We start from the raw sequence: 17,393 nt of genomic DNA on the forward strand, positions 1-17,393 counted from the left end.
CGTTCTAGAAAACATAGACGAAGAGAGTTTCGAACAAACTCGTAGCTACGATCGTTTTTTAAATATAGGACTTACCCTGCCAAACGATACGAATCTGAAAATGTCGTTATGTCGCGCAGTCTCAAATTATTCTACGTACTTAAAATTCATCGATAATTCAACGAATCCGTCGCTGTGGTCGAAATATTTGGGTGCAACTGGAAAACAGCGAAAGATGGCGGTCTCCGATTCGATGACCGAATCTCACAGATCGACTGGGAAACACGCCCCGAACGAACATTTTCATAGCTCGAAAGATGGACATTGTCCTTGGCAGAAAAGAGGCAGAGTCCCGTCGACGCCGTTAACGTGGCGTGAAGTTATCCATGAAAAGACTATTTTCGGGATGTAAACTCTTAAATAGAGATCCTCCTTACCGGGCGACAACAACGAGACGCGCCCCGTGACAGGGTTGTCCCGACCATTTACGTCGAGTTAACGGTTCGTTACTGAATAGAAGACCTATGCTTTATCCAACGTTGAAAAGATGTTTGGCCTCGGCACGGAGAAATCATGGGTACCCGCAGGGACGTGCCCGTTTCATCGAAATTTAGGCTCCGTCACGTTTCACCGAGTCGAGAACGCTGATGCGTCGCGTCTCCGAAGCGCTCGTCTCCAGCTACGAATCTCTTTTCACGTTGCCGTGATCGATAGCACCGTTCCGAAGGGTCGAGCTTTCGTTCGATGAAAAATCCTACGAAATCGTAGGATGCGGTGGGACGCGAATTACACGAGCGAACGCACTCGAGAACGCTAATCGGACGATTTAGGTTAAAGTCGATGGAGTTCGGGGGGACGATACGAGTGAAACGAACCTGGGTTCGTCGCGAGGAACACCCAGGGGGTCGATGGGGCGCCCAGGATGCGTGTCGAATCGAGGGGCGGTTTTTGTCACGTTGACCGCAGTCAAGAGTCAACATTCGGCACAGCAGGCGCGTTGTCCCAACAATCCCCCAACGATCCCCGAGGATCTCGACAATGCGCAGCTTCCTGCGTCCGACTCCGCGTCGCCTCTCGCGCTACGGGACACGAGTACACGTAAACGAACAACTTGGGAGAAACGATCCGGCGTCGATCGTCCCTTTAGTTTGACTTTTAGCTCGACTTTTAACGGAACGACGAGGTCGTTGAAAGAGGAGGAGCGGCTAGCAATTTCCGTGGCACGATATCTTCCGACGTGTTTCTCAGCGCGCGACGGAAGAGCAGTCACGCGAGGTGCGCGGGAGATCGCTCGATGGAGAGATATCGATCGGCGTCCATCGATCTAAATTGTTCATCTAAATCACGGATGGCGATCTCGCAGATCCGACGAAAGACGCACAGCGTCGTGGTAAAACGCCTACGATACGACCGAGATTATTCTCGAAACCCCAGCGAGAGAAGATCGTCCTACCGGGTTGGACTTCCGCAAGGATTACCGGCGTAGGTGGCCTCCCTTTTCCATGCGAGTTTCCTTATCGATTCGATTCCGAGAGGCTAATATCGCCGAGCAAAGGAACCAACGAACGGGGCTCGTGCGTCGTATCCCGTGAATCGTCGGATTAATTTCCCATCTCATTTCGACGAATCGGACAAAAATTGTAGCGGTGAAACCCGTTGTTCGGACTTGGCCTTTACGAGTCGCGAATCGCGCGATTTCGACTCTTGCCAGAGAGACGAAGAAAATAGGGGAAAAGAGATGGAAAGATAGGGAAAAGGGAAGGTGAATACGAGAAAGGTTAATAAGGAGGAGTCGGTGACGAAGCATCGTCGAGGTCGTAGGTCGTAACAGGTAGAAAAGATATCCGTGGCTCGATTCATCTTGGTGGGGATGGATTAGGTCAGAGCGACTGTAAATAAGGGCCGAAGCGGATAAAAAGGAGAATTTATGGTGAAAATGTTTGTAGGCATTCCCATGCTAGGTAAACCATCTCTCGTAGGCGAGGGTGGGCCATTGACGGTTTCGTTGAAAGTTTCTTCCATAAATCCCGCTCGTATTGTCGGACTTTCAAGAGGAAACCCGCAATGCCATTGTGACACGCCTTACGGACTGCTGTAAATAATAACCGCCCCCTCGCCCTGCTTCTCGATCTCGAGATCGTGTTCCCCGCGACGTCTTCCCTCCGAAAACCAGCTCCGGCTCGCTTCTTTTTTCCTTCGTCTCCCCCGTGACGACTCGTGCTGCCTCCGCTCTCGCCTCTCCTTCCTTCTCTCTTTTTACGCTTTTGCGCGAGTCCACCGAATCGCGAGTGTTTTTCTTCCAGTTGACCGATCGCGCGTGTTTCCTTTCGGATCGAATTTCGGGCGAAATAGGACTCGCTGAAAAACAACGTGTAGAGCGATAAGTAGAAAGAAGCCGGTACACGTTTTTTTTTTTTCAAAGTCGTGATCGCGGGCCGTGTTAATCGGTCGTGCGAACAACTGGCTTCCCTTTGTTCTTCGCGACTCGCAGATGCTTAACCAGTTGGAGAAAAAAAAAGAGGAAAAAATAGATGAAAAGATCGCGTGTACTCGTGTACGGCTATGGTCGTGTACGGCTATGGACGTCGAAACTCGAGCGGCGATTCACGAAAGCGGTGATACGCGTCTCGCGGTAAATTTACTCGGCGAAGTCGAAGCAAATTCGATCGACGACGATCGTCGCACGGCACCGGACAACCGTGAATTTGTAATCGATCGCGAATCGTGATCGCTTTTATAGCGCAACGCGACGCGCGTCGTATCCATCCCGATGATTCCGAGTAGAACGAACTCGGTGGTATCGTAGCTCGTAAACTTTACGGTAATATGGAAGCAATAAAATCTTATCGAAACATGGTGAAATCTCTTAACGCCCACGCTGTAATCGAACGTTTCCACCTTTCCATCGATAGTCGCGACCGCTTACGATTTTTCCCCCAGTCGCCTCGTCATCAGCCAACGTCCCGATCGAAGATTTGTCGAGGAAGCGGAAACGCGCCACGACGTGCTCTCTCCTTTGTCTGTTCGATGAATGACCGTTGAAATGGGATCGAGAACGAGATCGAGAACGAGAACGAGTACGGAAACGCCGAAACGAGGGGGCGATCGTAGCTCGCGAGCAAGCAATAGGAGGGAACGCGTGAGAGAGGGAACGCGATAGGTTTGCGTCGACGAAGGAAGGCGCGTACGCTGGTGAAACGAAGAAAAAGGTAAGGAATCGGTAGCCACCCACGGAGACTCGCCGGTTTTCCCTTTCCTCTGGCTCCCGTGGTGTTTGCTACCGTCCCGTTGGCGTAGCCGTTTGCTCGGTCTCGTAATTTTCTCGATCGAGTCGTGGGTCGATTCGGAGAAAGCTCGGTTCGACCATCGCGCGTACCGTCGTAGTTTTCAGAAATCGTCGAGATATTAATGGGCGCGAGAAGAGGCGCAGGGACAGGGGGGACAGTATGCTCATACGCGAGCTCGTTGGAAAGAGCGTCGGACTCGATCCGGACGGTCCCGCGCGTCGCTACTTACTGATATTTATTGCGGCCAGAAATGTGTACGGGCTGCCATAAATCTCCGCATTCACACGGAGTTCCTAATTTACATATTCTCCAGCGAGTCCCTCTCTTTCTCTCTCTCTTACCCTCTTTCTCCGTTTTCTCTCGTTCCCTGCTACGTTACCGCGCGCAACGGCCGCCCCTTTCTTTTTCTTCCGCTCCTTCTTTTGCGACGCGTCGTTTCGCGTCTACTCGTCGTGCCTCGGAATTTTCTTCTCTTGCTCGCTGGCGTAGGACGAGCAAAGCGATGCAAAGCGAGGTCGCGTCGTGAAAACGCGAGGCTATCGACGAGATGGCCCCTTTCGTCGCGTTAATCGTTTCATCGTTGATGGACGAAGGAAGAAGGCCAGTGCTCCCTAATGGTGCGTTAACCTTTACCATGGCTCGTTCGATCTCGATCTGACTCGCGCGACCAACTCGCTTATCTCGCGTTCCGAACGCTACCACGCGAGTAATCGACTCTCCGTCTCTCTGCATCGCGTTTTCGTTTCGCTGGCGTAAATTAAAGATTCGAACGGATCCGAGGCAGAATTACGAATGACGGACATCTGTCACTGAATTTCATTAAAATCCTTTCCACGTCCCGTGACATCCTCGGGGCTAGTCCTCGGCCCGGTTGAATGGTTGGATGGCTGCTTGCCTGCTGCCTGGATTCGTGCACCCGTGACTCATTCATTATTCATTCGCCCAATTCATCACGGCGACATCGTGGTACGGGCCATGGCGCGCCAGCAACGGGCCAATTTCGGTTTACGCTCGAGAGTAGAAGAGCATCGAGACGCGCCCTCGTGAAAATGGAACAACGCCGGGCCGAGAATTTTGCGACGTTCGATCTCCGAGGCGAAACGAGGCGTGGGAAATCGATTCTATTCGGCGAGATCGAATCCTGTACGCGTCATAACGCGCATCGATGCGTTCGAAGGATACGAACGGAGAAAGCCAAACTCGGTTCACGAGAGACCGCGATAGTGGGGGTGGTTATGAGGACGGCGGCGGCAATAGCGGTGGCAGCATACTCGGAGGTGGTATTGGTGGTGGTGGTGGTGGTGGTGGTGATGGTGGTGGTGGTGGTGGTGATGGCAGTGGCGGGTGGAGCGTCTTCCCCGAGAGCCTCGTAAAATGGAAATCAATTACATCTACGCTTAACTACTTAAACTGGTTTCGCCACGGTCCTAAAGGCCGTTTACTCGTTGCGTGGGGATGAGCAACGCGTATGGTCGGTACACGCAGAGAACCGTCTGGAGTCCGTGTGGTTGAAGAAGCGAGGCCCGCGAAACAGGGTTCCTTCGTTTAGGAGCGACGAGGATCGGGATAAACGGCCACGTAGAGAGCAGCCGGTGAACACCGCTAGAGGCTTCATCTCCCCGCCCCCATCTCATCCTTCTCTTCCTTCTTTTCCTCCACCTCCCGTTCCACTCGTGCTCCGCCACCCCGTGCTCTCCATCTTCCGCCGCGCTTCTTCTTTTCGCTCTTCTCTTCTCTCCTTCGCCCCTTCCTCCCTTCTTCCCTTCTTCTGTTCGTCGGTTTGCGGCGAGCCGCAGATCATTCGTATCAACATAATTACAAGCTTGGGAGCCGCCTCTCTGTTTCTCTCACCTCGCTCCACCCATCACGACGCAACACACGATCGCTTTCGCGCCCCGGTGAAACCTTTCTTTTCTTCTTTCGCTCCTTATCTTCCTGCTCGAACGCGTTGATTCCAGCGCCGCTCCGATACACGATACACTTCGTGTCCTCCGATGATTTCGCGCGATACGCCGCTGCACACTCACCGGATGTTCCTTCGATTACGCGGAACGGCGAAATCTGCTTTCCCACGAGCCACGCTCCTTTCAGCAGTCCGCTCCATTCTTTCCCTCCGTACGCCTTTCCTCGCGATCTCGCGTTAAACCATCGATGATATTTAAAGACGCTTGGGACACGGCCGGTAGTCGAATCTCAACAGCGTTCGCTTTGCAGGATTACTGCGAATGGAAAGCAAGGACGATAACCGCGTTTCTCGACGGATCGTCCATAGCGAAACAGCATAAATTTGGCTGTACCTACTACTCGACTGAACTACCGGCCGTGTCTCAGCCAGCCTTCAAGTTTCGAAAGGCGACGTAACTCGAGGCGATATATGTATAGAGTGCGCGTGAATTATAGCGATGATACACAGCGACAGCGACGCATCGGAAGGTTATTTGCGATCCGGTGAGTGGCGATTCTCGTGTCGGTGGTAGGACGCGGCAGGCAAGGGATACGCGATACGCGAGACGAGACGTGCTTCTGGGTTCGGACGAGGGGTCGTGGGCCGTGAGTCGTGAGTCGCGAGGTGTTAGTCATGGAACGAATCGGCCTTAAAGTGGCTGCATCTAAAAATAATTGCTCGTTGACAGGCCGTGAAATGAATTTATTTAATTTCAGATAGGTATAACGGAATTACACGGCAGTTGGAGGTGCGATGAAGCCTGGCTGGCGTGACGAGCCACTCGATGAGCAGGCCACGACGTGCCTCGGGACGTGCGCGCCGCGCCGTCGAGCATTCGCTTCGTGACGAATTTCCTCCGACCCGTTCGACACCGACGATCCGTTTTTACCAACGAAAATCCGTTCGTTCTTTCGGTCTCGCGGTGCATCGGCGGTCGCGTCGTTCCAAAGGAAACGGACGAGACGTGGCTCGTCTCTGGTAACGGAAAAATGAAAGAAGCTGTTTTAATGAAAATTCGTTTATTTCTATCCGTGCTACATCGTGAATACGTCGTTTACGCTACTCGCTACCACAAAAGATTTTATGTACAAAGATCACCGTTTCGAGGAAACACGCGTTAATACTATCGTGGTATATATTACAACTATAGCCGAGTCTTTGTCCGTTCTCCGTCGCTTTTCGACTCGGCTTATTTTATGTACAAATCGATCGGAATTGAGGAAGGAAGGAAGGGGGAATTTTTCCGGCGCACAGACAACGCGAACCCTCCAGCTTCCCGAATTTAAAGACGGACAGTCTACCGGTTATATTACGCGTACACAGAGAGCAAACAAGTACAGGTCGTTTCTCTAAAGCTAACTTAAATAACACTGGACGAAGCGATGACGATCTCGGGATGCTTCCTCCTCGCACGTCGAGGGAACGAGAAACCGAACTGCCTGACGCCTGGCGTTCTGTACAAATCGACGAAAGTCGCACATGCGATCATCGGCGCGAGAACGTCTACGCGAACGCTTCCGGGCGCAACGCGAGAGAGCAACGGTTTCCCCGATCGACGAGCAAAACCTTGGCTCGAGGATTTCTTCTTTGGCTGCACCGCGTTTACCACACCTTCCATCGACTGTCCAAATCGTTTTGACGCGACCAACAGAACGAGTAGGCTGGCAGAACGCGTCGATATCGTTAAGGAAAAGCGTCCGAGGTGGATCGCTAATTGGGGGTGGATGGACGGGTTCTTAATGGCGGAGGCGTGCTCGCGGGTGGAGGATACGGGGTGTACCTGAGGGAGGCGGCGGTCGCGCTGGGAGGAGAAGATCTTCGCGATATCATGGCGACGGGAGGTGGTGGTTGCCAGGGCCAGGGCAGGGCCGCGGGGTAGGGAAAAGACGCGGTAGTCGCCGCGGTCGGATACGGGGACGTCGTTCCGGTCGCCGGCCTAGTTCCAGGGTGCGTTTGGCCGACGGTTCCGTAGAGGAGCGCCGTCGACGGAGCGATCCACGGGGGCAAAGCGTGAGCCGAGCTCTCATGCTGCGACTGCTGTTGCTGCTGTTGTTGTTGATGCTGCTGTTGCTGCTGCTGCGACTGTTGATGATGTTGTTGCTGATGCTGCTGAGCACCGAGGGCGGCGGCTGCCGCTGCCGCAGCCGCGGCCGCTGCCGCCGCGGCCGGAGACGACATCGCGAGATGCTCGTACAACCTGACCGGCGCCACGCCGCATCTCACCAGCTGTTGCTCCATCAGCTCCATCGGATCTCTGAAAACAGCCGAAAACCAACGCGCGGAAGGGATTAGCCGAGAAAAATAAATTCTTCCAAAGACGGACAAACTCGTGTTTAAGTCGATATCGATCCTGTCTACGGACGGTCTCGAGCTATTCGCGATCGTAAAATTACTCCGATGCTGAAAGATCTATCGATCGATAACAAGACGTACCTTAATGCGATCAAGCGTCGCGCGATGCGTATCTGCCGTAAAAAAACCATACTTTCGTTTCCTCGCTTGCTAGAGGATTGGCCCGTGTCGTCGATCGATAGCGCGCGTGACTCGCAGGTTACCTTACACAGAAACGTATTACATGTGGCGTTAATAACGCCAACAAAACGCTTGCTTTCGTTCTCAGTCGTCTTCCGTAGGGGCTTTAGAAATTCTTTTATGCAGGCGTCGTACGGATCCCGTTTCGATCTAAGTACCTATAATATGGTAATTGAGCGAACGCGATATACGTTCCTTCGATTTGTAGCCACCTTGTCTACTTTCGTGCCCTACGCGTATGCTAGATCACAATCACGATCGTGTTCTTCGTAGCTCGAGAACGTTAACGCCGAGAAATAGGAGAAAATTCATTGTATTTCTTTTCCCTTTCAATGTTTCGAATAACGCTATTGATGATCCTCCTCCGCTGTAGTTAACCTTAACGCGTGACCTCGTTTCGTACGTAACCCTTCGACTTCTCGCGTTCACCTCTTCAGAAGCGATCCGAGCTTTTCCGACCCCATTGCCACGCAACGTGTAATCGCGACGATGATGTGGCCGATAACGTTGACTTTTCAACATTTTTAAGAAATTTGTTCCGGTCGTTGGTTTATGACACGCGCCCCTTTCTCTCTCTCGTTGTCGCGTTATCCTTAGCTTCGGCTCCGGTTCAAGCATCGTTACAAGCAACTATATGGCAGTCTATCCTTCCAAATAAATGAATTTCGTTGGGTCGCGATGTTCGCCGTGCGAAAAGACAATAGTCTGGCGATCGCGGCGAGAAAACGCGAAGAGCGTGCGACTGAAAAACGAGGACGAGAAAGAACGAGGAGACGGAGCGAGACGCGTTCTCATGATTAACCGATCGACGTTATCGGCATTAAGTGGCATTTAGAGGGGAATGAATCGATGAGATTTCACGCGGATAAAGAGAGAAACGACGAACGAGATAAGCGGATGGAAGAGGAAGGTCGGCGTCCGTGGATAATTAAGACGACGCGACAGTTTCTCATTGACGTTCGCGGAGTTGGAGCCGCGGCGGGGTAACGTGATGGATGATTTCGTGCATTAGACGCCAGCTTAATTAGGGTTAATTACGGCCGATTGTACGTTGGAAACGATCGGTCGCCGGTATTGGCAGGACGCTAACGAGCGAATTATTGGCTGGCCGCGGATCAAAATGTCTGGCATCTTCTTCGTGACGTTCGCGTGATATTCGCGATAATTAATGGTCGGTATCATTGCGAAGTCGTGCGCGCGCGTTGCATAGTCATTTCCTACTTTCGTGATTACACGCGGGAGTGGTACGTAAACATCGTGCGACTATCGTTGGGACTATCTCGACGTGATTAAGACCTCATTGTGACCGCCGTGGACGACAACGAGACGCTTGGCTCCGATCGGCCGATAGTCGGCTTTTTCGTCTCTCGTTCCCTCCGAGTAGCAAGAGATTTCCCAATCTGAAAATCCAAAGGCCAACTTTTCGAAATAGAAGGCGCTCTGTTGCTCGGCGGCCACCCGACGTGTCCGACCCACCCGCGTTGATCTGGAAGAAAACGATCTCGGTGGCGATGGACGGTAGGCTCGGGCAACCGTCGAGTGGCCAAAAGAAAACCCGACACCGGGGCGGCAGTTCGTCGGATAATTTCACCGCGGCCTCCTCGACGATGATACCTCGTATCGATCATCCGGTGGTTCCCCGAAAGTCCGACAAACCTCGGACCGTCTGGAGATTGTCTTTCACGCTCTCTCTCGTCCGGCGCCCCGTCATTCGCTCTGAATCGCCTCCGAGCCACACGCTCCTTCCCCTCACCTCCATCCGATCGAGTGTCGTTAATCCCGAGCAAGCTGCCTCGATCTCTCGTTGACGAGTCCAATCTGCTCCGTCGTTTATCCAGCGACTCTCGTATAGACCGCTTTAAATCGCCGGTTGGGCCGTCACGCGACAGCTCCATCACGACCGGCGATCGAAGCGAACGCGACGAACGCGAGTCCAAACGAGAGACACCGGAAGAGAGAGAGAAGAAAAAGAACGCGTCCTGCGTATGTGTGTGTGTGTGTATAAATTGCAAGAAAGGGCGGGGAAAAGGGCGAAACGAAAGAACGAGAAGCGAGGGAGATGCGAAGGGTGAAAGAGGGACGACGACTCCGGCGAGGCGGTTGGTTCGCGAGTCTCGGTTACCAGCCGACTATAGCCTGCTTAACGCGTAACGCGACACCGAAGGACGCGGCGTCTCGTAGGATCAGCTGGAAACTGTGGTCCGTAGCGAATTGTCGACCACCGCGGCGAAACGCCATCGGACGAACGATGCCAACGAAATGGGATTTTCGAACGGGAGAAATCTCGAGCATTTAGCCGCCACCGCGCCACGCAAGCGTAAACGCGCGTTCTACCGAGACGCACCGTGCGGACGACGAACGGACGAACGAAGAGAGGCGAAGCACGCAGGAAGGAAGAAAGAAGGAAGAGCGAAGGGATGGACGAAACGAGTCCCGGCTGAAAAAGGCGAAGGATTAGGGGGAAGGGGGCCCGGGGCTAATCGCCGTCCGCTCGAACGTGCGGGACCACACACCGCCGCGCCGCGTCCACGGCCATTCCTCTTCTCGTTCCTTTGAAATATCGCTGTCAAACGGCCGAACTCTATTAGTCGTCACGTACGATCGAATCCGAAGCTCGTATACGAGGAACGCGACCAGCGAGCGTTCGCCGTGGCGAAGTCTGCGCCGCGAAGGCGAGCGGCACGCCAGAGCGGAACGTCGCGTCGCAGCGACAGACGCAGACACGGGCGCGCGCGCGTGCGCACTACCAGCGTTGCACCTGTGTACGCAAAGCGGAAATGACGCAGCAGAGAATCTCTATACGCATTAACCCTGGTTGCAATTCACGACGCGCCGTAGCCTCCCGGCCTTGAATTATATCCTTAATGTTTTCATAAAGCTTCCTTATGTACAGACAATAAAAGCCCTAATTACGGTTGTTGGCCAGGACGGGAGAGCGGCCCGAGGCGGTCGCCTATTACTATTCGTGCTATGCCGGCCCTCCTGTAATTGTTACACCGAGCAATAAATATTCCTCGTCGATCTGACGAGTCTGCGTTTTCCCCGTAATGGCGCGGTTACGCTCCAAACGTTCTAATTAGAGGCCACCGCTGTTACCCATTAAAGTGTCCACGACTACCGCGGCTACGCCCTTCGAACATGGCCGATCTATAAACAACGATCCGATACTCGGATCGGCTTTACCCAACGGATCGAGAACGTCGCTCGAAACGTAGCCGAGCGTGGTCGATCGTTTCCCGTGCATCGAGCTTTCCTCGGTGATTTCCTTCGCTCTCCGCTATCCGCCGACCGAGCGAATCGTCACGACGCGACCAAAGGCCTACGAAGCTGCGTGCGACGCGTATGCGTACGTAGAGCAAGAGAAAGTACGTGGTCGTTTCTCGCGCGATTCCAAGCGCAACCTCTCTCGCGAGGATAAGGTCGAAACGGACGCTCGGCCGATCGAAGCGTTTCCGGTTGACGCGAGCGTGCTTTCGATACCGCGCGAAACGCTTCGGCGTTTTAACGGAGCTCGCGATATTAGCGGAGCGCGCGCGGAGGGGATTCCATCGAACGGGGAGCCTGTTATTCTCCGCCTACCCCGAGGCTGACACAGGGCATTAGGTAAGTGGTAGATAATAATAGGTTACACCCCACTGATGGTCGAAGATAGTTCATCGAGCAACGCGGCTTCGTTCTCTCTCCCTCTCTCTCTCTCTCTCTCTCTCTCTCTCTCGCTCTCTCTCTTTTTCTCTACTCGCCTCGGTTACTATCGCACGCATCCCATGAACGAAAATGACGTGGACGAGTGAAGCTCGGTCCTCGATCTCTCGGATCTCGGTCCTTCTCGATTCTCGCGAAACGTCGGGACGCGAAATCCGTGCTGGATGGATCGCAGCACGCACGAGAATACGCAGGGTATAAACGGGAAGAAAGACGGCGAATGGAATGCGTGAAAGGACGAAGCGTGCGCGGAGAGTGGTCGGAAAAGCGAGAGAAAAAGCAGGGGAACGGGAAGAGGAGGGAAGCCAGAGACGAACGGAGATGGGGAGAAAAAGAAGAAGGGTAAATGAGAAACGAGCGTGCGATCGCACTGAAATACGGGTAAGAAGATTCGAAAAGAAGTCGGGGCGAAACGGGTAGAGCGCGCGAGGAAGAGAAGAAAGAAAGGGAGAAATAGGCAGAGAAAGAGCGAGTGTAACAGTGAAGAAATTAATAGCCATAAAATATGAATAGAAATTAGCAGGTTCGGGGTGGCGTGACGCGTTTGCTCGCTCATTTCCTTTCGGCGCGTTGAAAAACAACAAAACAACGCAAAATACGGTCGAGCCTGTAATTTACCCGGCTGCCGCCGAGCGGTCCGACGCGCGATCGAGCCGGTTCTGTGTGAGTCACAGGTACGAGCCTGAACGGCGATCGTGTGCGTGCCCGACGATCGTACGTGGAAGCCGCGTACGGCGAGTAGCTCGCCAGTGTGAGTGATCTCTCGGCCGCTTTCGAGCGAGCGAAGATCGCGCGTACCGCTGCGAGGCCGACACTCTTTCGACTCCTCTCTCGGAGCTCGCAAGCCGGCCGCCCATCATCGTCGTCGCACGGTAGGTATGGAAGGTAATGATCCGGTAATGACCCTGACGCGTTGGATAGCCAGCCGATATACGCGTCGGCCCAGCTAGTACGTACCGCTCCACTCCGCGTTTCTTCGTCTTTCTCGATCGCCGATCTCTCCTCTCCCGTTCTCGTTTCCATTTCTCACACCGCCTCTTGCTCCCGTTACACCCACACCGCCGCCACCATCCGCATCATCGAAACCTCGCCCTCCCCTCCCAAAAAATCTCGACGATGCACGCCAAGACCTTTGTTTTCGCGTTTTAAACGGCGGTTATTAGCTCCGCGGCGTTCTTCGGCCACCGAACGAAGCTTCCCCGGTCCTTTCTTCTTCCGTCTGCGTCGCTCTCGCGCCGCGCGTTCGTCTTTCCGTCTTCGTCCGTCCCCATCTGGCAGTTTGGTAATGCGGCCGGCTAATGGGCCAGAGCGATGGAGGACTTTGGGTATCGGTTAGAGCTGTCCAAGTTGCCGAGGGTTGATGCTGCTAGTTCTGCCGGTGGACGCGAAACGGAGGAACGAGGCAGGGTGATCTTCCTCTCGCTCGAGGACGTCCGGGAGGCAGAGAGAGAAAAAGAGAGAGAGAGAGAGAGGGACGAGCGCGCGCGAAACAGAGAAAAGGAGAGTGGAGAGTTTGCCAGAGGAAAAAGAGGAAGAAGAAGGCCAGAGCGGCAGCGGTAATGACAGGCCGTCCGCTCTCGAAGCTAATATAGATGAATGCCCTGCCCTCCTTGCCCTCCGGAACCAGCAGAGTGAAGAACGTGGAATCGCTCTCTTTCCCTTCTCTCCTCCTTCGTTGGCATCCTCGCCGACATCGTCCACCGACCCTCCTCCTCCTCCTCCTCCTCCTCCTTTTCACTTCTTTTCGACTTTCGGCTTTCGGCTTTCCGCTTTCGGCAAACGACGAGGAATCAACGGTTCGCCGATTTCGCCCCTTTCGTCGAGGATCCGGCGCCGAAAGCCGAGGCAACGCGAGAAAACGAACAAAGGACCGTTCTTTCGCCGAGATTCTCCGGTGCACCGAGCGAATCTCGCTCGTTCTTCGTTTCGCTTTTCCACGCGACGTTTCCCCGAATCTCGTCGAGATGCACGGGTTGCCGCGTTACGGCGCGTTCCCCCGGCCAGCGAATCGGTGTCTCGCGTTTGTGCGTTCGAACGTTTTTCACGAACGTCTCGATGCCCCGACGTTCGAGCAATTTCGAGTTTCACGCGGCAGCTGGCCGTAAATTTGGACCTGCGAGGCAAGGTCAGTCGGAGCGAGACGAGACGAGACGAGAAGAGACGAAAGGCGGCAGCGCGGTGAAGCCGAGGACGAGGCGAGACTCGGCACGGCACAGTCACGTTTTTATAAATGCTTCTTAAATTTTCACAGTTACCGTAATATCTTTATAAGAACGATTTCGGAGGTTTTTGCGGCCACGTATGCGAACGCGGCCACGATGATGGCGGTGGTGGCGGCGGTGGCGGCGGCAACGACGACGGAGAAAGAGGATCGGGCTTTTGCGGCAGGAGGGAAGCAGGAAAGAGGAAGAGCGAATTGGAAAAGGGAGAAGAGCGAGGGATGAGAGCGAGGGTGAGAGAAAGAGACGAAGGAGAGAGTACGAAGGTGAGAGCGAGGGTGAGGACGAGGCCGAGGGTGTGAGAAGGAGAGAGGGGCGAAAGGGCCGAAGGGGCATCTATCTATCAGCGGCGGCGTGAAGTGGGCGGGAGCATGCGCCGTATTGCCCCGTACGGCCGCTCTCTCATTAACTCCGGACGCCGCCAGAGCCGCATCCGTGCAGCCGAACACGACTGCCGCGAACCGCCGTGCCACGCCGCGCCGAGACGACCGTTTTTCTCTTTCGTATCGCGCGAATTCTTTCTTGTCGAGCGCTCGTGCGCGATTCCAAATCACGCGAATGTCGTCAATCGTTCGCCGATTTTATCGCGCTTGCTCGATCGCCGCCGTTGGTTGTCAACGTCGTTGTGACGGCGATGACTTTTCCCGCGACGTTCGCGACGGAGGGACGTTTTCTCGGAAAATTGGCAATTTCGATCGCGTCCGAGATGTTATCGCGTTGGGAAGGGTAAAGTCTAAACGGTGGTGAGCCGAACGATGGAATGACGGGGCAAGATTTTTCGTGATCTCGGTTAGGCAGGTGCTGATTTGAGGAGGGTCGCGTTAGAGCGGACTGTGATTTTCAAACGATCGTCCTCTCCAAACTGCCGTGTCATTAAAGCGTGGTCGATCGACGGGTCCGTGGCTCTTTCTCCCAGGGAGAATTCGTTCGTGGCATCGGCGATAAGTCGGCGAATTTCGAGAAAGACACCACGGGACACGGTCGTCCAACTGGTTCGACGTTTCGCTGATCCCGTCTCTTCGGTTCGACGTTTACGAAAAATTTCCAAACGCTCGAAACACGCCCTTCCATTCTCGGAAGCGCATCGAAGATCGCGTCGAACGCATTAGCGGAGAGAAGGACTTTCCGGTTGAGCCTCGACACGCCTCCGATTTGCACGTGATTACCGGCGAGCTGCGCCGCGCCCGACCGTACGCTGGTCCCGAGAGAACGAGAATTCCTGTCAGGCATACGGCTCTCTCGTGACTCGTCGCCCCAAACTCCGTGCTTTGTCCGCGTTTCCGTTTCTCGTCCGCGGCTCGTCCACCTCATCTTCCCACCTCGTGCTCGAGATCCGAAACGTCGCGACCGACTGCCGATTAGATCGCGTCCCTCTGCAAATCTGCACGGCGATAATACCGGTAACGACTCTTCTAATTAGATCGGCGCGCGTTCTCCCCGACCCTAAAATCTTTTAATCGTTGCTCCATTACGAGCGAACAAATTATTTAATCGCATCGTTTGCACGAACCCCGAAGCAGGTGTTTGGCAGACGGCGGCCGCGACGCGTTGCCGATGCGATCTCTCGCGATACGATGCGATGCGAACCAAGGCGAGGAAAAAATGAATATGTAAGTACGGCTAAGTGAGTGCGTTCAGGGCTCGATATCGTTTTTGCGAGGCGAAAGCACGAGTGTTGGGAAGGAGCGTGCTGCCGGAGACAAGACGACTTTATCGAGTAGTCGTTATCGATTCTCCGGTACACACTGACGCGCGTCTGCACCTAACACGTTCGCTCGCACACGCCAGTGCATCGTACGCACGGTATACACACGGTAGGCCATTTGCATAAAACCTTCGCGAGTGCGATTCGGATATCGGTAGAGCGAGAGAGTTTAACGATTCGGTGGGCGTAGTTCGAGGCAAGTAGTCGCGTCGTTCGTACTCGTTAATCGAACGTAAACGATCCGAATAATCGTTTTAATCGCGTGGAGAAGTTTTCCAGTCGCGTAACGGCCCGGCGCAGCGACGCGTCCATTCCCAAGTCGGAAAGTTCTGCTGGAATATCCTGGAATTTCGGAGCTGTGGTGGGAATCGTCGAAAGGGATATCGAGAGTGTGCGTGCACACGAAGAAAGAGAGGAAACACCGGAGCGGGGAGAGGGGAGGGGCGAAGGAAGGGAGCGACAGAACAGCGAGGAAATTGCAATTAATCGAGATCGTTTGTTTGCCAACGAACGTAATGTCCGATAACGACGTAGCGTCCATCTGTCAAGATTAATGGTAACGCCGGTTATTGGAACGTTACTTTGTCGCTGTTAACGATAATCCTTTGACGCGGCGCATGGCCGGTGAAAAAGTTCTTTTCTGTCACGCATGTATCCGCCCCGGCCGTAAACGCGGAGAGAAGAGAAGGTGAGCGAGTGCGAGCGCGAGTGCGAGTGCGAGTGCAGGTGCGTCGTCGTTCATGTAGATAGATGATCACGGATAACTGGAAATCGAGCGTCCGTGAGCACGCTTATTCTGGATCAAACGCGCCTCTCCTTCGACATTTAGCGTTGTATAAATTTCCACTTTTAACGAGATCTAAAAGATCGCGCGATAATTCGGCCGGCACGATGATTAAGGTGCCGACGTTATAATGGCGCGTAATGATCGCTTCGCTCGCACGGCACGGCACCGTACCGCACGGCCGCGGCTCGAAATATGCGCGAAACGAATCGATCCACCATGCTGGATTGGCAAACGTAAGTACGACACGTTCGGTGCGTGTGTTCTACCTACCGATCGAAATCCGTCAGTCTCGACGAGTCTCGGAAACCTTTGGCGAACGGATTGCTGTCGATCTTCAGCTTGGTTATCTGCAACATTATCGGTTCACGCTGGGTAATTACCGACTCTCATTTGGAATCGCGCGTTCGTAACCGCGAAGAAACTGGACTAATTTCGTGATAAAAAGGTAGGCCGCGTTCGCCGTGGCGCTTTACGGCTGTCGGAGAGCAGCGACGCGTGTTACGAAATTAGTCGAGTTTCTGATCGGATCGAGCAACGTCTCGCGTATAATACCTAAGCTCGTATACGTAACTAGTATCCACGTATATACTCACCAACTGATTCTGGTAGGCAGTCACCGCGGTGAAAATTGCTTCGGGGAATATGAACGTTTTGTGCTCCTCCTTCTGAAGATCGCTTATACGAAGATTATTGTCGTCCGTTTGTCGACAGCGTACCAAATGTATCCTCGGTTGATATCTGTGCATCGAATTCAAAACGATCTGAAAATAGAAGAGGAAAAGAGCTGAGAGCAGCGAGGATACGCGCGATGATTTATAAAGTCTTAATTAACGTCTCGGAAATAACTGGAAGCGTCGTATAAATCCTGTTTGCGTTTCGAACGTTAATAGGCGACGACGGCCGCTAAGTTTTATAAACGGCCACGCGTTTGCCCGTCATCTTTCTCGCCACTTTATCACTTATCACTTATCTAATAACCGATAGCAGGGCGGAAATTATATCGCGAGAATCCCGCGCTACGTCCAGAGAACGCCGTTTCATTTTCTAATCGACCTCGCGATACAACTACGACTTTCGCAACAGGTACCGATTCAAGGTAATTCCAACGAATCTAAATCAACCGAGACCGCGATTAGATCGCTAGGAGTCGCGTTCGCGCGCTCGTCCCTTTCAACCAGCCCCGCCACCAAATTTCCATCGTGCGTCGAAGCAAGCGTTAACGTTAACGGTACACCGA

The 17,393-nt window shown here is 53.7% G+C and overlaps 1 protein-coding gene across 3 annotated transcripts in view; it reads right to left on the reverse strand.

The window, feature by feature from the left end:
• Positions 1 to 6,234: 6,234 nt before the first annotated feature.
• LOC117155589 (uncharacterized) overlaps positions 6,235 to 17,393 on the reverse strand; it is a 42,164-nt gene continuing 31,005 nt past the window's right edge. For all 3 annotated transcript variants that reach the window (XM_076624442.1, XM_033331721.2, XM_076624443.1), the window contains exons 4-6: positions 16,750 to 16,917; positions 16,427 to 16,503; positions 6,235 to 7,465 (exon numbers count right to left, since the gene is read on the reverse strand). In XM_076624442.1, coding sequence (XP_076480557.1) covers positions 6,922 to 7,465; positions 16,427 to 16,503; positions 16,750 to 16,917 — 789 coding nt within the window. In that variant the 3' untranslated portion in view covers positions 6,235 to 6,921. The remainder of the gene's footprint in view (positions 7,466 to 16,426; positions 16,504 to 16,749; positions 16,918 to 17,393) is intronic.

This window comes from Bombus vancouverensis, chromosome 14 (assembly GCF_051014615.1).
Source record: "Bombus vancouverensis nearcticus chromosome 14, iyBomVanc1_principal, whole genome shotgun sequence".
In the NCBI taxonomy this organism is placed as follows: Eukaryota; Metazoa; Arthropoda; class Insecta; order Hymenoptera; family Apidae; genus Bombus; species Bombus vancouverensis.